Raw genomic sequence first — 23,145 nt, forward strand, 5'->3', positions numbered from 1 at the left:
AAAACTCACATGTACAACATGAAAAACATACAAAGACACAACAATATGTCCAGAAAGGCTAAACACAAGCCAGGATCGAAGAAACGAGAAAACAAATGCATCGTAATGTTTGACGACAAAGACAGACAGTAAGTTATCGACTGTCGCCGCCGTTAACAGCCGCTAGCCTCTTAGCATCCTTGGCTAGAAAAACATCAGGTTAGTTAGCATTAACTTTAGACCAGATATTTTTATTTATTAAACGTATATGTTTTGTAACGTATAGGTTGGACTGTGTTGCGTGTAGCTAATTTTATGACAGTCTAAACCAAAGAAGTGCAAATATTTAAACATAAGCTGTTTTATTAGTTTGTAGTTCCATTTAAATCTCCGTGTAATCTCCCTTATACTAATAATGGGCGGGCGACGCCTTACGAATCGTTTTTCTTTCTGTTTGTCCCATAAAATACTGAACGCTTCAGACAAGACAAAACACGGCGACCTCTGATTTGTAAAAGCTGCATCAGCCTTTCAAAACTGGACCAAGACGCTGCAGCGCCTCAATGATTTGGACAGTTTGTCTCATATGTGACAATAAGAGCCCAAGAACCATGTGTGTTAATATTATTTGTTATACTTATGTTCATAGTGCTGTAATAAATGTAGGTGTTGCTTTGCATTAAGTTAGAATAAAATAAGAGAAGCCTAGATATAAACATTTTGGCACAAGTTACTTGGTGTTGTTCAGAAGCTTCTGACATCATCAGTTGTGGTTCATTTGGCACAAAGTTCGCTTTCTTCAGTTTCTTACATCTTCTGTACCTTGAGTGTGTAACATGCTTGGCCAAATAAAGGTGATTATTATTATTATGTCTTTGTCTCCTGCCCTGTCAGAGAGTATCTCACCGGTTTCCATAAGCGAAAGGTGGAAAGGAGAAAAGCAGCAGTGGCAGAAATTCAAAAGAAAATCAAGGAAGAGAAGATTCGAGTCCGGGAGGAGGTAAGTTCAATAAAGAGTGGAGAGCTGTGCGAGCATTTGAGGAGAGGATACCCTGATGTTACGTCTCATTTCAGAGGCACAAAGAGTACATGAAGATGTTGAAGGAGAGGAACGAAGCTCTGGGTGAGTTAAAAGCAAAAGTCAGTCTCTGGTCATTTTACTGATGTGTAACATTTGAGGATATTTCTTGTTTCCTCGCTTGATCCCATCTGATAGTCGATGCTGAAGATGATCTGGAAGATGCCATCATGTGTACCACAGAGTCTGTACAGTACGATCACCCCAACCACACCGTCACCGTGACAACCATCAGTGATCTTGACCTGACAGGGGCTCACCTGCTCGGACCCGCAGCAAATCAGGTCAGCAGCTAAGCTGCGGTTCGTCGTAGCCTACGTGTGTTTCACTGCATAGTCACAGTGACAGAAGTCAGTGAATGACACCGCTGAAATGAAAGTGTATTTGCCTTCAAGGCTAATGGGGAGAAGGAAGATGAAGAAAAGAGAAATGAAGAGGAGGAGAAAACAAGTGCAATGCCAAGAACATCGAGGAATCCAATCACGAACAAAAAGTAAGTGGGTCATCACACGGGGTTGTACAAAGTAGTATCAGTGTGAGTGGTTAGTTTTTCTTTTCATAAATTGAGCGTTTGTGCTTTTTGTCACCAGTTTCTGTTTTGTTCTTGTCATTATTTTTGACTTTTTATAAGCTAGATGTTGGTTCAAATAAACATACAACCACCATAACTGGCTGGTGACATCACGGCTGTCTTCAGATGTTGGTTCGGTTTGTCCACCTGTCGTCGTCCAGCCCCTGTCACTCCAGCTGTCTTTTCCTGTCTCTCTTCCCTGCTGCTGCAGGATCCGCTCTCTTACAGCGTCGCTCAGCACCTGCACCAGCAAGCGCAGGAAGAACAGGAAGCAGGATAGACGAGGAGGACAAGGCCGTCCCACAGACAAGAGACTTCGTGGCTCAGAGAGTAAAAAGAGAGCAGGGAGGACAAGCAAGTGGCAGAGACGTCGACAGACTGGGAAGAGGGAGCATCATCAAGACTGAGAAAGTGTGTGTAAAGATATAATGCAGGGTTCGGCCTCCCACAGGAGCCAAAACTGGAATGTTTGTGCTCCTGTGTTTGCGCAGGACTTGTTGAAATGTGTGTAAAATGTACACGAGCTCCTCTGTGTTGAACTGTCTGATGTGACAGTGTTTCCAAAGAACCTGCCTCCTGAAACCTCCTGCCCACATTTGTACTTTGTCAGTTTTGTAGTGTGATTTCATATCCCCACTGTGCTGTATTTACCTACATTTTGATTAAAGGAAAGATGAGTCTTGCTAATAAGTCAAATCGTGTCGCGGTCATAATGTTAGTGTTGGCGTGCGCTGTGGAATTTTGTCCCTCTGCTCTATTGTTTAATAGGAAACCTGACGTTGTCAACATCCTCTGTGGAACATCAGGAAATCAACCCTCAGCTGTGTTTCCTCAGAGCTCGCTGTTACCTTGTGATCTGAAGGAGCACCAGCCAGTGCTTCTTTAGAGCATCCTATTTGTTGTTAATATGAAGAACCTTATACCACACAGCCACTGGTTCTAGTGTATGTAACCCCCCCGCCTCACCAGTGTTTACTCATTTACATTCACGTGTGCCAGCTGTCACTTTCTGAAGCCCATGATATTTAATACAAGTGCTCAACAGAGGAGCCAACCGGCCACTGGCTCCATGTTGGCTACAGGTCAGCGTGCGCTCCAGGGTCTCTGCTGTGCCAACTGAGAGCCATCATGGCCGTCGTGCATGGTTCAGTTTCACCCTTTGTCACAGCAGCCAATCGGATTGATTTTAGTGTTTGGCCAGAGCATGAAGAAGAGGAGAAAAGTGCCTGGTGGGGGTCTGAAGGGCAGGTTCCAGAGCTGAAGGCAGGTGCTTCTCTTGGCAGGTAACGCTCATCAGTTTGCTTAGTTTCCTTTTTACTGTGCAAACAGGCTAATTCACCTTTATTGTTAGAGGCAGTGTACTTGTTAAATGCATGTGCCCTGTGGTTGGTAGTAGAGCTGCTCTGCAGGGAGCTCAGACATCACTCTCACTGGATTGTGTTTCACTGTCCTGTAGTGTGAGTAGTTTTCACCTACCTTAACAGTTCTGCTGTGGATGTAGCATGAATCGTTACGTAAAAGAACATGTTTAGTGCTCATTCTGAGCCAGAGCTGTGTGTTTACTCTTGTCTGCAGTGATGCAGGGCCACAAATAAGGTTTTTTTTTTATATTTAAGAATAATAGTCTTATGTCATTTCATTTTAAACTTGATTGCAGAAGCTGCTTTGCAAGTTTTAGGAACATTTCATAAGTGATCATGTCTCTGCGTCAGCACCCAGCACTGCTGTACTTTGAGTGATTTCATAAGTTTAGTTATTTATTAGTTTGTTTCACAGTAGAGTTTATTGATTCTGCTGCTTCACACCCTGTTGTTTCATAGACCTCTCTGTGGGATGCGATGAGCGGGCAGGTTTCACCTCTAGACCCAACATGCACCACTCCACCAATGAGCCCATCTGCCCCAAGTTCCAGCCCAACATCTTCGACCCGTCCCGCTGCCATGACTGCCTGCGCCAGAGGCACCTGCATGCCGGCGCAGGGGAGAGCACTGGGGCAGCACCACAACACAAATCCACAGCAGGCACTGGAACCAGGGGTGGTTCAAGCAAAGGAGTGTTATTAACACCAGTTCTGTCCCAGGCTGAGGAAAGAGACACCAGCAGCAAGGTAAGAAAGAAGAGAAGTCAGAGAGATGGAGGGAAAGGAACAGAGCAGCTGGGAAGACGTGGAGATGATGAGAAGCCAATGTGCTGAGTGATGGGATTAGCTGGACCTGGGGGTAGACGGGAAGAGAGCATCAGAGGTCACAGGTCAGCAAGACGCAGAGGAAACGATGAGATACTGCTGCATTGATCCACACACATTTAACTGTCTTGCAGATCAAAAATCAATTTTTCTTAAAACATTTCGTCACTGTTTCTGTGGGTGAGTAAACAATCACAAAGGCCACATCTAAACAGTGAGGTCATGTCTGAGGCTTTGTTGCTTGTGATTAAATTAAGAAAAGGTCAGCGATGGAGAATGGGCGGGAACAGGGAGGAGCGGGGTGGTAGCAGCGGCTCCCATTAGAAATTAATGAAGCTGGATCACTTACTGCTCTTGGGAATCGCTTGTAACTGTAGACGGGGAAGACGGGCATGGTCCTGCACAGTATCAAACCCAGGACAACTCTTCATTTTTGGCTTTATTCTGTCTTTGACATAACTGTGGTGGTTTGGTAAAATCATAATGAAGCATGAGTTGTACCGCTCTAGTAACCTGCCACTAATTTCCAGGAACTTGTCGGGATCAGACTCAATTTGTCACATTTGCAGACGGATTTCTTAAGACAGACTTTTTTAAGCAAAGGGTTTATGGCAAGACAACCAATGTGATGAAATATGAATGAGGACAACCACAAGCCAGGTCGGGTTTCAGAGGTGTAACCCTAATCGAACAGCAGACTGAACATGCGAGTGTGAGTCAGAGGAGACAGATGCTGATCAGGCAACCCTGGGGCCAGGCCGCCACATCTAGGACTGATGTGTGTGAACGCTCCTCTGGTGTGAAGTCGCTGTGGCTTTACAGTGAAACGACAAACTGCTCCTGTCAGAGCAGTGTCAGTGCCTTCGTGACCTGGAGAACAAAGCGATTACTGCTCTGTTGTGATTGGCCCTTGTTTTATCTTGTCGTCCTGTCAGGATGATTCTGATGGTTTGTCTGTGGTGAGCAGCTACTGTGATGTCAGCGGAGGCCGGCGGGGGTTCGGGGAGAGCTCTCTGTGCATCCTGAGCCCCGACTGTGAGCTTTACATCTGCGACGGCGACGACAGCACAGACAGGTAAGGACACTGTGACCAGAAGTCATGTAGCAGAGCTAAGAGGCTCCCTGTAGACTTGTAATTTTAGAAATATACTGAGCTAGTTTATCATTACAAGTACTGTGTAATTATTGTAAAACACTGGTGTGTACTGCCTGTGTTCCCAAACTCAAAACTGTCATGTTGTGTGATGGAACTGTGTAGCTTCTCTAAGAAATTCATGTTGTACACAGTGGTGGAAAGTAATTAAATACATTTAGTACTGAAGTACAATTTGAGGTATTTGTATTATATGTATCCACGTCCTGCTACTTCATGTGACTTCACTCCATGTCGGAGACAAACCGTGTACTTTTTACTGCACCATGTTGCTTAAAGTAAAAGTACCAAAGTATCAGCCTCCAAATCTACCTGAAGTACCATCACCAGCAGTACCAGTACCCGTCCTCCAGAATGGTCCGTGTCCCAGTAACGTCTCTGATACTGGATCATAGTGACTAATTACTGTGTCCATCACTTTAATGCTGCAGCTGGTAAAGGTGGAGCTGATGGTAACTACCTTATATACTTATACTGGGAAGTACTTTCCATCCTGCTGGGTAGCTGGTGGATTTCCTACTGGGATCAATAGAGTCTGATGGTTCTACTGGGTTTGGTTTGATTCATCTGATTCTGGGCCTGAAGTTATCAGGTACATGTAGTGCAGTAAAAAGTACACGTATGAAGTAACAGAAAATGGAAATGCTTGAGTTAAGTACAAATACCTTAAAATTGTACTTGTGTACAATACTTAAATAAAAGGACTCAGTTACTGATTTTTTTGTTCTTACCTTTCTTCCCTCCTCTTCGTCCACACAGCTGTCGTGACCAGAGTGACAACCAAGAGTTCAGCAGCTCCGTCAGCGCAGAGGACGATTACCTGCCGATCCATCGTCGTTCAACCAAACTCGGCATGACCCGGCTTGACCCTCCACCCCACCGGCCCAACACTCGGGCCTGGATGAACGAAGCCGGGGGCAGAGACGGCTTCAGCAGGCGATCAGGTACATGAATGCTGACCTAGCATATTGTTAAGTTTGTCCATGTTTTTTTTATTTCTCAGTACAAAGGCTACATTAGAAACAGCCGTAAAAGATTCCCAGCTTAGTAGGAGCATCGTAACATGGTGGAAAAGCAGCATCCAGTGTCTTTTTTGAACACGTTGCTCAGTAGGATCCTGGTTACCAGTAGACTGAACCTTCAGTAAACCTCAGTGCACTTGATTAATCCGTATCCGGTTACAGCCAAAGGTGTTCGTTACTTGGCCAAACCGTTTGATGTCACCAGCCGAGGTGTCCCAGGACAAGTATCAACAGTACAAAATAGCTCAGTTTGTGTCAGGAAACCTCTGCTGGTTGAACTTTGTGTGCGTCTCATTTCTGTTTCCCCACCTGCTGACTTCTGTTTGCTCCCAGGGTTAAAAGAAGACAGAGAGAAGCGTGAAAGTGGCTACTTCTCCCTGGGGAAGGTTTCGGGGGCCCGTTCACTCCGAGATAGCAGCCCGCCTGCTCCTTACCGCCACTTTGAGAGAGGACACCCCATTTTCAGCAACAGAAACATTGAGCCCAAAGACACTATCCCCTTCAGAAACCCAAATCTTGGTATGGCCTCTGAAAGGCAGTTACAAGAGGATCTAACTGAGGACCTCCCTGTGGAAATCCCTCCTCCTGACCCCATTGAAATTGCCATTGAAGTTGAGGCACAAGTTGGCCCTCGCTCTCCAAGTCCAACTCCTTTTAAGATAGCGGAATCACTTGCCTCAACTGGACGAAAAGGTGCCAGCAGCTCACTTGGCCGAGGAAACTCTTCTTCCTATCAACAGTCAGGGCGTTTTGATTCCTCAAGGCAAGCGGAATCATTTGCCTCAACTGGACGAAAAGGTGCCAGCAGCTCACTTGGCCGAGGAAACTCTTCTTCCTATCAACAGTCAGGGCGTTTTGATTCCTCAAGGCAAGCGGAATCATTTGCCTCAACTGGACGAAAAGGTGCCAGCAGCTCACTTGGCCGAGGAAACTCTTCTTCCTATCAACAGTCAGGGCGTTTTGATTCCTCAAGGCAAAGCTCAGCTCTGCAGTCCCGCACCTCTTCTCCCTCACGTGGGAACTTACCATTCAGACGCAGCGAGTCCATTGCCTCCCTCAGCAGGCATAACTTGGGTGGTGGTGGGCGGTCTCAAGGGACAGAGCTAGGGTCCATAAGCTCCTTGCAAAGCACACATGCCCAACGTGTTGAGTCAGGAAGTCTGCCAAGAAACTTCAGATCGTTCGCTGGTTCATTCAAATCCCAGTCCAGCACCGCTTCTGATTTTAGGAATACCTTAAGGAAAACTGAAGTAAATGGACTGTTAAGTAGTCGGGGTCATGACAGCAGAAGCTCCTCTCCCTCAAGGAGGAACTATAACCGTCAAGGCCAAATGTCTCTACACAAAACTGAAATCGGCTCCACTTCACCTCCTGGACATGGGCTCAATGCTCGTAGTTCCTCTCCATCTAGGAGAACTTCTGACAGTCGCAGTTTTTCACCGCCAATGAGAAATTACAACTCGTCTAGCCAATTTCCCCTTTGTAAATCTGAATCAGTCGTGTCGCTGAACAGAGGTAGCCAACATGGGCGCTGTGGCTCCCCTATCCGAGAGGGCTATGATGTTGAAAGCCAAGCTCTGCTGCGAAATTCCACAGCAAGGAATGGACTCGGCAATGAAGAACATGAGAGCCCCATCATGTCTCCACCCAGACGAGGCTATGGCACACCACGTCAGTCCATCCTCCGTAAGACTGAATCAAGCCCTGTTGATAGAAGTCAAGGTCATGACAGCCGTTGTTCCTCCCCTGGAAGGAGAGGCCGCGAAACCCCTAGTCAGTATCAGCTTAGGAAAACAGACACCAGCAGTTCGTTAAGTGGCCGTACTCATGACAGTCGTAACTCCTCCCCTTCAAGGAGAAGCTATGAAGCTCCTTCTCAGTCTCTGCTGCGCAAATCTGAAGTAAACAGTTCTCTCAGAAGTCGAGACAATCACACTTTGTTGCCTTCAAAGAAAAACTATTATGTACCTGACCAGAGCTCACTGCGGAAAACAGAGACAAGCAGCTCCCTAAACGGCAGGAATCAGACCAGCCGCAACTCTTCTCCCTCTAGAAAAGGTAACAGTGACCCACCGGGCTTCTCAGTCCTCAGAAGTGCCACAGGTGGAAACTCGGCCCATTCCTTTCAGAGAAGAAACACCTATAATGACTCAAAACCTGACCCTAAACACTCAGCACACTCTTGGCGGGAATCAACCCATTCCCTCCGCAGCACTTCCTGTTCTCGTGCTTCTTCGCCCTTTAGACAAACCACAAATGGTAGCAGGACAGCATTCGTCACTGTGGAAGCACCCAGGAGCCCCAGCAGCATCAGATCTGGGGCTGGGAGACATGTGCTCGAGGATCGCTGCCCCTCTCCTAATGACAAGAGTTCCTCCCACCGTGCACGAAGCCCTTCTTCTTCACCTCGGGTTCAAATGAGGAGGGACACCTCCTCCCTGAGCTCCATGGAGTCCTTAGAGTCGGGTCAGCTGTCGGTGGGGCCCACAGGACGGCGCAGGGAGGAGTACGCTACAATGGCTGACCTGCCAACGGTCAAAAGGATCTATCAGAGGGAAGAGCCGGGCCAGCAGTTCTCTCAGAGACAGGAACTCTTCAAACCGGCCAGGTCAGACTTAAATTACACTGCAAATACTGGAAGGAGTAGCGTCAACATGTTGCTGAAGCACTATAGAATGTACATTTGGTAACGTAACACTTTGAGATAGGTTTGTATTTTTATGGTATTTAGTGCAGTAGACCTCATACTCCTGGAGGTAAATCTAGGCAGCTTTACTCTTTCCATCAGTTTGGACAAATCTGACCAAATCAGACTTACTAACCTGTTGGTGCTGTTCCAGCCACTCCCTGAGCAAACAGCCCTCCAGAGAGTGGGAGAACACCGAGAGAGAGTGGCACTACGCTGGCAGTGGGTATCTGTCCCGAGCTCACTCCTCCACCTCGCTGCAGGTAGGCCGGCTAGTGATGCCGCTCTTAAAATCCATGTGTTATTGGAGTGCTTTTGGAAAATGTTAAACAAATCTGGCAAAATAATTGCATTTAGTAAAACAGTTAATACACTGGATTTGTGAGCTCAAAGCACACAGACACAGGACTGAGAACAGAGTGAACAGCAACAGTATAGACGGGGCTGGGACCTGGATATTAAACCCATACAGAAGTTTGTGCCCTGCATTAAGCGCCTTTTACTGTGGTAAAATAATCTGTTACAGTAGTACAGCTGCTCTCTGTGGTTTCCACCTGCCTAGTAGGTTAATGTTTAACCACATCTTCCATATACTGTACACCAGACTGGAAAAGGTCTGTGGATGTGAAACTCTGGTTTCTGTATCAGACACAGATTCTCCTCATAATGACAAGCTGTTCCTTTTCAGAGGTCTGACAGTCCCACAGCAGATGAGGGCAGGTCTCGGAAAGGTAATTACTACAGACCAGAACAAATGCAGGTATGTGATCGAGCCAGTCTGGATGCTGTAAATGTGTGTGTGTGTGTGTGTGTGTGTGTGGATACATTTTTATATTCCCTAATATAATACAAGATCATAAACCTGCAGCACACATGGCTGAAGGCTAGTTTATTGCAGTTTGCTCTGTTTCAATAGAAGTGGTCTTTCTGTTACATATTTACTAGATGCTGTATATTGGCAGTTTGTCTATAGCTGCTACTGCACTTGGCACCCTTATCTGCTAGAATATCTATATTTACACTGTAAGCCTTTTTAAATTCTGTTTTATCAGCTGACTGCACGGTGTCTGTGGACTTCACCTACACCCTCCAGGCATTTCATAAGACTGACTGAGCTTTGACAATTGTGGTCTGCTGGGGCATGTGTTGAAATTCCTGAACTGAAACCAATAGCTGCCAAGAGAGGATTTTGGAGGGGGGGCTGTTGGGATAATCAGTGAGGAAAACACAGCAAATAAATACGTTCTGTATGGCTAGAAAGTATGTCATAGTAAAACTTTTTCACGTCAATGCGCCACAAGATATTTGAGAATTTTGGTCCCAGGAAAAGTGAAGGAGTGATACCTCTTATTGAACAAGATTTTAACATTTTCATGCTCTTAATGCTTTTCTGGGTGTAATTAAAAAGCACTAAATATTTGTAATGCGGCTGGGGACCCCACCTAATCCCCTTAAGCCCCTGCTGGTCCTCGGCCCCCGGGTTTAGCGCCAGCACCGTGCGGTTAGGTAGGCTTGTTTTCTCAGACGGTCCTGGCGGAGCCAACCAGGAAGTGGCAGACGGGGCAGTGCGAGCGAGCGGAGCTAGAAGTGGCATTAGCTTCAAGTCTCAGAAAGTTGAGGAAATACAACCTTTCGACAGTTTATCCAAGTTTATTCGGGTGAAACTTTACACCTTAGCCTGGCTAAAGACTCTGCTCTGGTTCGCTTGATTAGCTAAGTTAACATGGCTGTGAATGGCGGGGTTTTGCTAATTTCGCGTAACGCCAGTGCTCTGCAAGAAACTAAAGGAAAGTAAAGTTTTGTCCGATACTTTTAGCGTTAGCAGGGTAATAAGCTTAAGGCAAGAAGAGCTTTGTTTTCGCGAGTTAACTGCACTTTCTGTTGTCTTTCTTTTACCCTCCGGATCCTGTTACCATGACGGTAAGTAAAGCAGCCACGTCTTCCTGAATTTGGTGTTTTTGAAATGGAATCTGGCGCAGCACAGGAGCTAGCCACACGTGTGTGGTCGAAATGTTTCATTTTTAATAAGGTTGGATTGCATAGCTAGTTTTAATAGACCCTTCTTGTCAGTGTTTGATTTCAGGGACGTGTCTACCTCAAATGGGTAGCTAGCTTAAAACGGAATCATTATTTTTCTTCTTCTTCTTCTGAATCTAAGTTCATACTTTGTGTTTTTCGTGCTTCTGTGACAGCGCTGAACAATCCATCGTGGTTTCCATGCGTGGTGTAGCTTCACGTGTGTGCCCTGTGTTGTTTACAGTGGCAGGAAGTGTCATTAGCTTCACCCAATAGTCAGTTTATTAGGGACACGGGCTGAGGTGATTGTGTTCACGGTGTCTCCCAGAGGTGTGATCACTGTGGGGGCTGGAGTTTGTGCTGAGGTTTACTGACAAGCCTAGTCTCACTGATCATCCAAGGGGCGGACAAAGTGAGAACTAGCTGTCAGTATGATCCAACAGTGATGGAAGAAGTACTCAGATTCTTCACTTCAGTGAAAGTAGCAGTACCACAGTGTCACAATACTTTGGTACAAGTAAAAGTCCTGTGTTCAAAATGTTAAACCTGTTGTACGACTACAAAAGCATTGGTAGCCAAAAATACCTGAAGTAGCAACAGTAACAATGTCTCTGATACTGGATCATAGTGACTAATTACTGTGTCCATCACTTTAATGCTGCAGCTGGTAAAGGTGGAGCTGATGGTAACTACCTTATATACTTATACTGGGAAGTACTTTCCATCCTGCTGGGTAGCTGGTGGATTTCCTACTGGGATCAATAGAGTCTGATGGTTCTACTGGGTTTGATTCATCTGATTCTGGGCCTGAAGTTATCAGGTACATGTAGTGTAGTAAAAAGTACACGGTTTGTCTCTGACATGGAGTCACAGGATGAAGGAGCAGGACGTGGAAGTACTTAAATGTACTTTTTGCTAATTTGACACAGCACACACTCCAGCCTCCACAGTGACCACACAGGTGAATCAACACTGAGCTAGGTGTACCAGCGAACTGTCCACTGAGTGTATGCATCAGGTGCTACAGCTGCTGTGACACATGTTCAGTGTTTGCCCACAGAACAAGGAAGTTTGCCATACATATTTTAACAGCCCTGCAGGACAAGGCGAAGCTCTGTAGACACTGTGCCTCTGTCTCAAACCAGCACCACAGTTTGACCCTCTTCCTTCTGTCTCTGACATTTCCCACAAGGCCACTGATCTGAGAGCACATGACGAGGAGGAGCACTGTTGCATTAGGGCATTTCAGACCAGATGCTTACAGGCATACATGAATTTCTGATGAGGTGTGACTCAGCAGTTTATTCTCATAGAAAGTTTCTGTACGGGCAGAAAAGGACAGAAAAACACAGTCACAGGCGATTCATCTTTTTAGTCATGATCATCTTCCAAAAAGCGGATGTCAGCAGTTTTCTGTTGTGTTTACAGCCATCACCTGATGATGCAGCCATGGGTTTGGACTGAGGGCAGATATTAAAAATCCTCAGGTGTCTTAAAACAATGCCACGTTATTTATTGATGAAGAGGTGAGATTGAAGTGGACCCGAAGGCTTGGACAGTTTTGCTGTACTCACAGTCTATTGGCTTCCATCTGAACAATTGTTAGATTAAAGAGGATCAGCAGCAAAGATGAGAAACTGGGTTGTACTGTGGCTTCACAAGAACACAGCTAAAGACGGGGTGAGTATAAATGCAGAAGAGGGGTGGTTAGAGATGACAGAAGTGATAGATTGTTAGAAAGCAGAAGAACACACAGTAGAGAGGGGGTAAAAGAGTGAGCAGTCACGATGGGAGAAGAGGCGGCAAGCGCAGAAAGAAGTTTTAAAGTGAGGAGTGTACATGCTCAGAGAGAAGCAAAGTCAGGAATGTTTGTCGGAAAACGTTGCCTACTCTTAATCTGGGATCACCACATCTCCAAGTCCACGTTTTCCTCTTCTGTCATCGTGTCAGAATAAAAACATGCCTGTTCCTGGAAACGTGTCGAGCAGCTGAAGCATGTTTGAATAGATCTCCTGCTGCCACAGACGACTGTTTCACAGCCTGCGGCCGAGCTGCGCTATGAACCAGTCGCTTTAGACACTGGTGCCATTTTCTTCAGTTTCACTAAGGATGTGCTGCTCCAGCTCCACATCTGTCTGTCGTCCTCGTATAGTTTTGTCTTCATCCTCTGCAGACACGCTTGTTTTCACACCTCATATGCATCGTTCTGTGCAAACATTCGTCATGTGTCTGCCATGCTGCAGTGCAACAGAGAAGCGCCCTGTGTGAAACATTGTACGGATCATCACAACATACAAGATCATCATGTTGGAAATCTGGAGCAACACTGAACTTACCAAGTGGATAATAGAGAGCAGTGGCTGGTTAATGATCCAAATGTATTGACGTGTTCCAAAAATAGCTTTAAAACGTGTATACACAGAAACCCGTGCAAGCAGCAGCACTGACCCGACTGGTTCCAACACACATTAAAGAAAGTTTCTCCACAATAGAAACCAGTTTTTGTCCTTTGTGGCAAAATAAATCAGCAGCCTTGGATCTGTTGTGTTCAGTGATAAATTAATTGTGAGGAGATTACGCTGAGTAAGCACCACCCTTCCATGTGGCTTTGTCCTGTTGTTTTGCTGCTTACCTCTGCTCGCGTTTGCTCTTTTCTTTTCGTTTCCTGTGCACTTTGTTTCTATTCTCTCTTTTCACAGTAACGTCCTTTGAACAGTCACAGACGACAGAATTCCTTCATTCAGGTTTTGTAACATTTTGGCAAACATTCAAATGAAGGTCGGTGAACATGATGCTGTGTACTCTGTCCCGCAGCCCGACCTCCTGAACTTCAAAAAGGGCTGGATGTCGAAACTGGACGACAGTGGAGAGGTAAGGTACAAACTCAGAGCCGCTTTCCAGTCACAGGTCTTCTTCACTTCTTCACTCGTAAGGTCAAATATGGTGTGAAAGGCGATGGCGGCAGATGACTCTCACTATCACAGTAATAGCTCGGTGGCTTGAGTCACAACAAGTGTCTCCGCTCGACTGAGCGCACTTCTCCCATCACAGCATCATGTCCTCTGCTGTGTTTCAGACCAGATATTAATAATGCTCTGTATTCAGGTCCTAATAATTGAAACGGGGTTCACACAGAGGATAAAACGGGCAAATAAAGAAAGTTCAAGGAGAATAAAAAGGCTTTTATTTATTTATTTTTTATTTCCTGTGCTTCTGAATTTGTCAAGATCAGTGTGTGGTATCTGTTCTTATGGTGTCTTGTTGCTCTCTCTGTTGTTTTTGTCCCTTACTGCTGCTGGAACACTGGAATTTCCCACTGTGGGATCAGTAAAGTTCAACCTACCTTAAAAACTTTAACAGGTCACAGGAAGAAAATGTTTTAAAAGATGAGACAGACTGAGCTGATTTATTTTTGCCGCAAACGTTTGAACTCCTTTGTTTAGTCTAGACTTCGTGTTGTGTTTCTGGAACAGGAACTGAAAGCTCTGAGATGTCGCTCGGAGCCAGCCTGGTCCTGGCTTTAAAAGTAATAAGTAACATTTTAACATCTGATTATTACTAAATGGAAACCAGTGTAAAGATGAAAAAATTGGCACCTGTTGAACCCTGGCAGCTGCGTTCTTTTATTTGTTTGCCACAGGCAGTAAAACGTCTCGGTCTTTGAAATTCGCCTCAGCTGACAAACAGCTGAACTCATTTGACTCGAGGCTGATTTCTGCTATGTAATATGCAAGAACCAGGTTTGTCTGTAATTGTTGTAAGATATCTTGGATTTTGTCATTGTTGTTTTGATAGTTTTCATATGTGCACATAAGAGCTGCTTGGGTTAATGGATGTCTTATGTGTTTAGTGGAAGAAGCACTGGTTTGTTCTGACTGATGCTGGGCTGAAGTACTACAGAGACTCGAGTGCAGAGGAGGTAGGCTGTCATCTCTCTGTTGCATATATATTGGTGGTATGTGTTTAAAAAAACAAGCTTGCTGGACATTTCATACACAAGTACATGTGGGTGATAAAGAAGAAGCCTGTCATTAAATACCCTGTCACTTATAAAGGTGTAAGTGTTGTGAAACGGTTGCTGTTTTTTGTACAGAAAGATGACATGGACGGGGAGATTGACCTAAAATCCTGTGTGAAGGTGTCTGAGTTTGATGTGGAGAAGAACTATGGGTTTCAGATACAGGTCTGTGTCTTTCATACCACTTCTGTTATTGTGCTCACATCTCTGTCAGGATCTCCTCCCAACTTTCTCTCCTTCAGTTTTTTTTTTTTTTTTTTAAATAATTTCCATCACATCTGTGTGTCCTCTTAACCCGTTTCCTCTTTTGTTCTCCAGACGCGGGAGGCCGTGTTCACACTCTCTGCCATGACGGCCGGGATCAGGCGGAACTGGATAGAAGTCTTAAAGAAGTGTGTCCGGCCCAGCAGCTCTCCAGACCTCACACAGTAATGTCCGGTTCAATTGCTAAGCAGAAAAACTTTAAAGTCCCCATGGCTGCTCATTTTGTTTGCTTCCAGCTGTTTAATGTTTAAGCTTGGGTACCTCTAGATTATCTTGGCACCTCTCATAACTCCAAATAGTCTGTGATTATTTCAGAACAATAAAACCCAATATCACAAGGAGAGCCTCCTCCTGAAAACAAGAGGATAGTTCATGAACGTGCACAACTCCTAATGCTGGTGTTGTCACAAGTGGACAGCACAACGAACCATAACAGCATTAATTAATCTGAATGTCTCCTCCACAAATAGGTAAACATCAGTATATGTACCAATGAAAACAGATGTGTAACACTCTAAACAAAGCAGGTAACTGAGAAACCCCATATTTTAACTGGCATAATGCTGACATAGTAACTTCTCCAGCCTTACAATAATAATAATAATGTTACAGAAATGAGGTATTAACAGACACACAACATGTGTTTTTAAACTTACAGTTAAGCCCCACCGATTAGCGGAAACATCGCTCCCTTCCAAGTAGCTCCAAGGTCGGTAAAACGGGTGGTCACTGCGTCTTCCCCTACCCGACCACATACAGTCCCCAAACAAACCAAAAAGTAGCGTAGCAGCGACAATAACATCATGGTTTGTTAATCCGCTGGTTAACCAGCAACACATCACATGCAGCAGACACGCTGGACTCAAGCAGTCAGAACAAACAGGTACTGAGCTCTGGGGGAATCCAGCATTGATGAGCTGATCATTCACCGCTGTGGGGGGCTTCACAAGACTGGCTGCTTGTAGGTTAGACCTGATCAGGTGAAACAGGAACATTCCTGGACATGCAGTAACCTCAGGTCCTGTATTCTTCTCCACATCCTCTGGTCACAGTGCAGCAGCAGGAGGGAAAATATATCCACAAAACCAGGAGCAGTCGAAAAATTATGCTTTTACAATAGATGGATGTCAGGAAAGCTCACATGAACGTGCAACTGACTAGAGGTTATGACCATTCAAAGAAATCTGTAAACTATAAGACTTTACATAATTGGAAAAAAGTCACCAGCGATAGTTTGTAAGACGTGTATAAACTGAGTTGCTTCTGCTTTGAAGTACTAGAACATATGTACACCTCATTTTTAAAGCTTTTAGTCATGTTTTGATGGAAATTCATTGTAACATGATAAGTCAGGAAGCAGCATGGCATGGGCTCCTTAAGTCAGGATGTTACTTGGTTTTCTTGTGTTTCTTATAAGTGTTTGGGTTTTTGGTAACTTGCAGCTCCTTGCCCCAAAAAGCAGCATCTAAAGAGGACGTGTGCTTTTGAAGTGATTGCTTATTTAAATGGCTTGTTTCAGGCCTTGCTGCAGCTCAAATAACACAGTCAAAATGCTCTGTTACTTTCATGCGTCCCTAACTTTGCCCCCGACTTAGCTGCTGTGTACTTTGGCTGTTGCAGATGAATCAAAGTGTCTTTAATTGCTTGTGCATCGTTATACAGTATGTTGTGTTTTCATAACTCACCTGCAGCTGCATCTTGAGTGTTTATGTCAAGGCTTTGTTTGCTGTTGTTTACTTAGTTTGTGATTGTTCAGTTTTCTTTTCTTTTATTAAAATCAGATTTATGAGGCTGTCAGATAGTAAAAGAAGAAATAGCGCCCTGTTATATTAATTGTTATTATTTTTCTCTAGGTTACCCGACAGCAGCAGTGACAAAGAAAATTCCCACTCACGTTTCCCGACTTCTTCCCGTCACCCATCGTTACATCACAGCATCGTTCCTACAGAGGTTCTGACCTCTTCCCCTCCTGTTCAGCGTAGGTTTGATTACGTTGAACTGTCCCCTGTTCCCACTCCCGCTGGCTCCCTCCCAGCCAGTCAGAGAGAAGCAGGAGAAGGGCAGGGGAGCATGAGCAGGCAGTGGGAAGCTGTGCTGTCCAGGAAGGGCGCTGACGTAGGCTCGAACCAGAGTCTACGCATGGAGGAGGCAATAGAGAAGAAGTGGGCTGAGTTTGAACGCTTGCCGTTTAAGGAGATGAGCTCGGCGTCACCAGTAGGACCACGGTCCTCCAGCCCTTCAGCCAACGAGGCGCTGCAGAGGGAGGTAGTGCGTGGAGATGATTTTCCAATTTGCAAATTTAAATAAAATGCAAATTAACCCTTCATCGATTCAGATGAAGTCAACACTTCCTGTTTCTGACTTTTAACTCTTGAGTGCCTGTTTTCTAAGCAGCCCCTGCTCTTCAGCAGTGTTTCCCATCTAAAGTGATGTGCTGTGGGAAACTTGGGTGAAATGGGAAAGTGCTGAAACCTCTGTTTGTGGTGTTGTGCATCTTGGTTTGACTCTGTGTTTGTGGTCTGGTACTGAGGTGTGTACACATGATACTCAGGCTGAGCTGCAGTACAAGGCTAAACACTGATGTGTCATCATACAGTTCAATTCATGCTAAAGCCTGTTTGTCCTATTTGTTGTCATTACAGTACAAAGAAACTTTAAGCTTCTTTAGCCAGTCTGATTAGACGGGCTTGGAAAGGTCAGCAGTGAGAAGGGTTCAACTTCTAATAAAATTAACTTGTCAACCATCAACTATAATCCAATGGCTGCACGCTGCCCAGGGTGGTAGTGGAGTGAATGTTGGCATCAGTCTGAACCTGGTACAAGAGCTGCTCGTGCTTCTGCCAGTGATTGTGTGTAGCCCAGGTGTTGGCAGTGGAACGCTCCGTCAGAGTCACGCATTTGGCTGAAATGTTGATTTGTCTGTTTATAAATCAGTGGGCATGACTGAACCATCCCTGCTGCTGCTGGTTCAGTGAGTTGCACCTCAGAGTTGGGGATCGGAGCCGCCCACGTCTTCCACCGCCAACACCAGCCTTTGTACCACATCGTGTCATGCTAATCGCATTTAGCTTCTGTCCCCTGTCGCTCAGTGGGCTTTACCTCCGTCTTCATCTTTTCTCAGGTGGCGTCACTGAGGCAGCAGCTGGAGCAACTACGGGGAGGGGGAGGGCGAGGCGAAGGAGGTGTGCGGGGTGGCTGTGGCCCTGAGGCCCCCTGCGGCCGCAGCCTGGCAGCCATGGAGCGTGCTCACCGACATGCCCTAGAGGAGGTGCAGAGGCAGCACGAGCGCCAGATTAAGGAGCTTGAGGTGGAGAAGGACAGGCTGCTGCTGGAGGAGGCCCAGGACACTGCACGAGGTCAGCAGACAGCTCAAATAGGCCTCTGATTGTTCCAAGTAAAAGTAGTCATGATTTTCCTAATAAAATTGAATTGTAAGGGTAAATCCCAATTCCCTTAACTGATCGCTGCTCAATCCTCGCTTGTTGTTCCGGTCCACCATCTTGAAGGAGGTCCCAAAACTTATTCCTGCTCTGTGGAGCGAGGAGGCTGCTGGAGGAGCCATGAGCAGGGATACATGAGAGCATCTGTCGCAGGAGGCTTTTATGGAACTGAGATTTGTCCTCCCTTTTACTGCACTGGGCTGGGGTCAAAGGTCAAACAGTTTACTAGTACAAGACTAGGCTGTCACCTTTGTCCTTGGGTTATTTTTCATGTCAAACTACTCTGACTAAAAATCATATGCACATCTCGTTCGACCCTCGTTCCTCCTCATATCAGATTGATCGATCCAGTGTCTTTTGTCTAGGACCTTTTCTACAGGTTCATGCAATTCAAAGTGCTTTACAGCCGACAGACAAGCTGGTAAGACAGAAGAAATGTGAATGGGAAAAACAACTGGGAGACTGATGCACACAACAAGCTTTTATAAAATGAAACTCAATGAACGTAAAATTAAGAACAATAAAATAACACTTGAGGAATGTCAGACCGTCGTGCTGGAACAAGACCATGGAAGAGCTTTCAGAAAGTGTTTCTCCAACAGTGGCTTTTATCCAGTGGTATAAATAATATGTTTATAAGAAACATTCTGTACAGATCTTTTTATTTAGCAGTCAGAAAAACAACATTGTAATCAGGAGATCACGTAAAAGTTGTTGTTTGTGTTTCAGTGATGGAAGCTTTGAAGAAGAAACATAAGGAGGAGCTGGAGAGAGAAGTGGAGAAAGTCCACAGGCTAAACAGCGGGATGCTAGACTCACAGACGCTGCGAGCCCAGCGACAGTGAGTAACTTTAGATCTGGTTTTCCCGGTTTGGTGCAAAAGCACTACAGCCACCCAGATGCTTGGTGGCACAGGAAACCAGCTGGCAACACAATCAGCCAGCTCGATCTCTGCTAGCATGGCTCAGAATCCACCAGGAAAATGTTTTGCCAACTGTTTTTGAAGAAGAATATGTTGACTCTGGTTTCTTACACATGTTTGCATTACATGCACACAGAAGTACAAGCATGTACCCTGTCCTGTGTAAACCTTTAGTTCATATTGACTTGAAAATAAATTCTTGATTGCAGGACAACACTGGTCGTTTAGGCAGAAGAGTGGGAGCTAGTTGGCCACGAAAGGGAGAGTTTGCAGACTCAGTTCCTCATCTAAGTAAAGCCATTACCACAGTGGCCACCGAGTCCTGTTAGGCACTTAAGGGATGTAGAAGAACACAGCTGTGGATTAGTTTTCATCTGTAAGGCCTCTGAGGTTTAGGATTCATCTGTGCTGCCTGCTCTGCAGTATTTCACTCTGTGCATGCTCTTCCTTATTTTTGTGGTTATTGGTCATGAGCAGTAAAGATGTTTTAAACCACAGTAGGAAAAAGTTTCCTCATGAAAATGAAGAAACCACTGCATGATGGTTTCATTCACTGCAGTACATACTACATCATAACGTTATACTTTACAAGCACACAGTAAGTGCAGGGCAGAAACAGGAACTAGCATCCAATAGGAGAGTATAAGACATGGTCATCTCACCAGAGCAGTGCTGGGACAAGATCAGATCATTTGGAGCCACTGCATTGTAGTGATTTCTCCAGTTTAGTTGATTAAGGACCTGACGTGACCAGTCTGATGTGTTTCTGCAGGGCAGAAGCTCAGTCGCTGCAGAGAGAGCTGTCCAGCCTCTCGGAGCGTTACTCTCAGAAGTGTCTGGAGCTGAATCGAGCTGAGCAGAACAACGCTGAGAGAGAGAGGGAGATCAGCCGCAAAGAGAGAGACTTGGAGCAGCTGAGGAAAGAGAACCAGGTGAGTTATCAGCACACAAGTGATGTGCACAGGCTTTTCATCTTTAAGTTGAAATGAAATGTTGTTCACTGCTGCTCTGGCAGGTGTAATGCAGTGTGACAGTTTAATTGGCTGTGTAAGTATAAATGTCCTTGATTTGTAAACCATCAGTCCTTCACACCTGGACAGTAACACACTCACTCATGTTGGTGCTTTGCCAAACAAAGTGTTATGTTTGTTTTGATCCAGGTGTGGAGTTTGTGAGGCTGGTAATTTTCTGTAAATTGATGCCAACCACTATTCATCGTTCTTCACTCTGAAGAGAAAATGTTTTCCTCTGCAGGACTTAAAAGCCCGTTTGACAGAGGAGCTCAGTCGTGTGCGATCTTCCATCGAAGATCAGGGCTTGGACGACAGCAAAGACAAGACGCCCTGTGAACTAGAGGTAACAGCTGTTATGCTGGGTACTTGAAAGTGAATGAGGGGGTTATAACTTAGAGAACTGGCAGGCAAGTCTGCAAACTGCTGTCTCCACATTAGGACTGCTGCATTGGTTTCAAAGGTTGATTGTGTTTTTTTTGCAAGAATATGATTTAAAAGCAACGATAACTGGACAAACCTGATATCGGAGATGTTGCCTGAAAATGCAGATGAGTCTCTGACCCCTTCAGTAATGTGAGAACAGTGACTGTGAAGCAATTCAAACTGTGTGCTAGCTCAACTGGAATCTGCTGTAAGCAAGACACCTGCACAGATAGCTGATTTAACTGGTGCTTTGTTTATGCTTCAGTGTTGTAGTTTTCTGAATACAAAGGGAATGTAATGATCAGCTGAGCTGGACTTACAGAGAACTGGGTTTATCATCAGTTACTGTGTGTTTTAGCTGGAGGTGATAATTATAAGGCCTCAGGGTAACACAGAGAATCATGTTTCATTTTGGCAGTAAAAGAAAACCACACTGTTGTTTTCCTCCCAGGTTCTTCTCAGGGTGAAAGAAAACGAGATCGAGTATTTACACAAGGAGATCAGCTGTCTAAGGAACGAGCTGCAGTTTCTCAACACGGTACTGACACTGTGCTTTTAATTTAACTCTTCCTTTACCAGGTGAATCCCATTGAGTTTAACAGCCTCCTCAAGGGCAACCTGTGTGTGCATGTGTGTGTGCGCGTGCTTTGATCCATTTGTACTGCTTTACTGCATGTTTAGCACATGTAATGTTAGTCCGTCTGTGGTGAACTGAGCTGATTGGACAGGGTTTAGAAACACACACCTGTGTATACAAGGGCCCCACGGTTCCCGCTGCAGGTCGGCACGGAAACCAAAAAAGTACTGAATAGTTTCAATTTTGAATAAATTTGTCAAATTGTTTCGTTTTGTTATTCAGTGTAGTTTGATGAGCAAAAATGACAATTTTATCCATTTCAAATTAAATGTACAATAAAAGTGAAGTCTGGTTACTTCCTGAATTCGCTGTCCTTTTGTGATATGTTGGTGTGAGAACTGGCTGATGAGACACACGTCTGCCTGTGCTTCACAGGAGAAAAGGCTGGCCTGCGAACGATACACGGAGGTGCATGAGGAGCTGAGTGGGATAAAGGGCCGGAACGAGCGAGAGATCCACAGTCTAAAGGAACATCTGAGGCTGGCCATGGCTGCTCTGCAGGAGGGGCAGAAGCTGGGCAACAGCCTGGACCACTGAGAGCCCGCCGCCGCTATTAATGCTGTGGCAGGCGCAGCGCCAGGGGGGGGGGGGGGTGGATGATGGTCTGCAGAGTCACACTGATGCCGCTAACATCACTGTGCCTGTAGAGACAGGGATCTTTTGAAATTTGACTTGTTTTGTAAATTCATCTGGGTATTTTTGTTTCCTGTTTTGCAGGTGCATCTGCACCGTGGTGACTGAAAGAGGGATGCAGGAGATGGGTGTTCCAGCTCTGTGGGGACCATGAACAGTGCCTTAATTTTCAATCATTCTGCCAATGAACAGCAGAGAGTAGCCATTAGCTGGTTTCATTACACTGGGCTGTACCTGATGTATAAAACTGCACTTTTCGTGTTTATCTTAGCTTTTGCTTTTGTCTGCCCCTGCGTGTATGAGTGTGCATTTGGTCTGAAAACTGGAATATCTGTTGAGTGACTTTTTTTAGCAGCCATTGTAGATAGAGTTCATGCTGTATCAGCTTTTTGGTTGGATAAACTCACTGTGTATGTGTTCTGCCTGAGACAGCAGGGGTCAACACAGTTAGAGGAGCTACTGTCACCTCTGTTTGTTGAGTCCTATTTGCTTACATGTGAAAATGGCACACGTTTCTTTAGAAATGATGGGAGCTGCTTATTTGATTTTTTTTTTTTACCTAGCCACATTGGTGCTTATGTTTTATTGTTTGTGAATAGAATTTTTTTTTTGAATATATTGGGATTGATACAGGTTAAGACAGCAAACGTTTCTAATTCTGGTTGTATAGAATTCAGGCTCCACTTTCTTTGGATATGCTTGTGAAGCTGTTGAATGAATGTTGTCCCACATCACAGATGTCTTTATTTTGAAACTGTGGTTGAGAAGCGGGAACTCTCCAGCTTCCAGTCTCCCCTGATCATTTCTGGCATTTATGTGCCAGCACAACAATAAATGAGAGGAGTTGCATCAATGAGCCAATTTTTTTATTGACTGTATGTATTGTGATAAAATGACTCATCTACCTGCCTTTTGAAAATGTTTTCATATTTAATGCACTGATGAACCAGTATCATCTTTGTAAATTATACACATTTTTGCAATCAATAAAACAAGTTCAACAGAAACTTAATGAAACGTGTCAGGCCGTTAAAGTACTGTTTATTTTAACGGGCCGAGTCCTGTCTTGAACAGGTCTGCCCTCTAGGTGGCGCCGTCGTGTTCT

General features: G+C 45.1%; 2 protein-coding genes across 5 annotated transcripts; both read left to right on the forward strand.

Moving 5' to 3' along the window:
• The first annotated feature begins 6 nt into the window (after positions 1 to 6).
• On the forward strand, positions 7 to 2,324 carry nol12 (nucleolar protein 12). Its single transcript, XM_020624912.1, has 6 exons — positions 7 to 128; positions 874 to 979; positions 1,054 to 1,102; positions 1,196 to 1,341; positions 1,453 to 1,550; positions 1,840 to 2,324. The coding sequence occupies exons 1-6, from the start codon at positions 10 to 12 to the stop codon at positions 2,033 to 2,035; spliced, it is 714 nt and encodes a 237-aa protein (XP_020480568.1). The 5' UTR covers positions 7 to 9; the 3' UTR covers positions 2,036 to 2,324.
• An 86-nt stretch (positions 2,325 to 2,410) lies between these two features.
• triobpb (TRIO and F-actin binding protein b) lies at positions 2,411 to 23,059 on the forward strand. 4 transcript variants are annotated; one of them, XM_020624906.1, is made up of 20 exons: positions 2,612 to 2,911; positions 3,449 to 3,735; positions 4,749 to 4,888; positions 5,726 to 5,910; positions 6,322 to 6,856; positions 6,962 to 8,596; positions 8,829 to 8,937; positions 9,363 to 9,434; positions 13,505 to 13,561; positions 14,541 to 14,609; positions 14,784 to 14,873; positions 15,027 to 15,136; positions 16,826 to 17,237; positions 18,094 to 18,328; positions 19,142 to 19,253; positions 20,107 to 20,266; positions 20,589 to 20,690; positions 21,222 to 21,308; positions 21,783 to 21,987; positions 22,125 to 23,059. In XM_020624906.1, exons 2-19 carry the CDS (start codon positions 3,499 to 3,501, stop codon positions 21,942 to 21,944), a joined length of 4,509 nt encoding a protein of 1,502 aa, XP_020480562.1. In that variant the 5' UTR covers positions 2,612 to 2,911; positions 3,449 to 3,498; the 3' UTR covers positions 21,945 to 21,987; positions 22,125 to 23,059. The 4 variants fall into 4 exon arrangements, with proteins under 4 accessions (XP_020480563.1, XP_020480561.1, XP_020480562.1 ...); XM_020624905.1 differs by having other exon boundaries at positions 2,611 to 2,911; positions 6,322 to 8,596; XM_020624907.1 differs by lacking the exons at positions 19,142 to 19,253; positions 20,107 to 20,266; positions 20,589 to 20,690; ... (1 more) ...; positions 21,783 to 21,987; positions 22,125 to 23,059 and having other exon boundaries at positions 2,411 to 2,911; positions 6,322 to 8,596; positions 16,826 to 17,233; positions 18,094 to 18,196.
• The last annotated feature ends 86 nt before the right edge of the window (positions 23,060 to 23,145 follow it).

The sequence above is a fragment of the Monopterus albus genome, unplaced genomic scaffold (genome assembly GCF_001952655.1).
Source record: "Monopterus albus unplaced genomic scaffold, M_albus_1.0 scaffold342.1, whole genome shotgun sequence".
NCBI lineage: Eukaryota > Metazoa > Chordata > Actinopteri > Synbranchiformes > Synbranchidae > Monopterus > Monopterus albus.

What these genes read in the sequence shown, in the direction of transcription:
- nol12 (XM_020624912.1), top strand. Translation starts at nt 10, where the DNA reads ATGTACAACATGAAAAACATACAAAGACACAACAATATGTCCAGAAAG. An exon ending in TTTGACGACAAAGACAGACA is followed by an intron (nt 129 to 873) that starts GTAAGTTATCGA and finishes CTGCCCTGTCAG; the next exon opens with AGAGTATCTCACCGGTTTCC. An exon ending in AGATTCGAGTCCGGGAGGAG is followed by an intron (nt 980 to 1,053) that starts GTAAGTTCAATA and finishes GTCTCATTTCAG; the next exon opens with AGGCACAAAGAGTACATGAA.
- triobpb (XM_020624905.1), top strand. Translation starts at nt 3,499, where the DNA reads ATGCACCACTCCACCAATGAGCCCATCTGCCCCAAGTTCCAGCCCAAC. An exon ending in AGACGCCCTGTGAACTAGAG is followed by an intron (nt 20,691 to 21,221) that starts GTAACAGCTGTT and finishes TTTTCCTCCCAG; the next exon opens with GTTCTTCTCAGGGTGAAAGA. An exon ending in AGCTGCAGTTTCTCAACACG is followed by an intron (nt 21,309 to 21,782) that starts GTACTGACACTG and finishes TGTGCTTCACAG; the next exon opens with GAGAAAAGGCTGGCCTGCGA.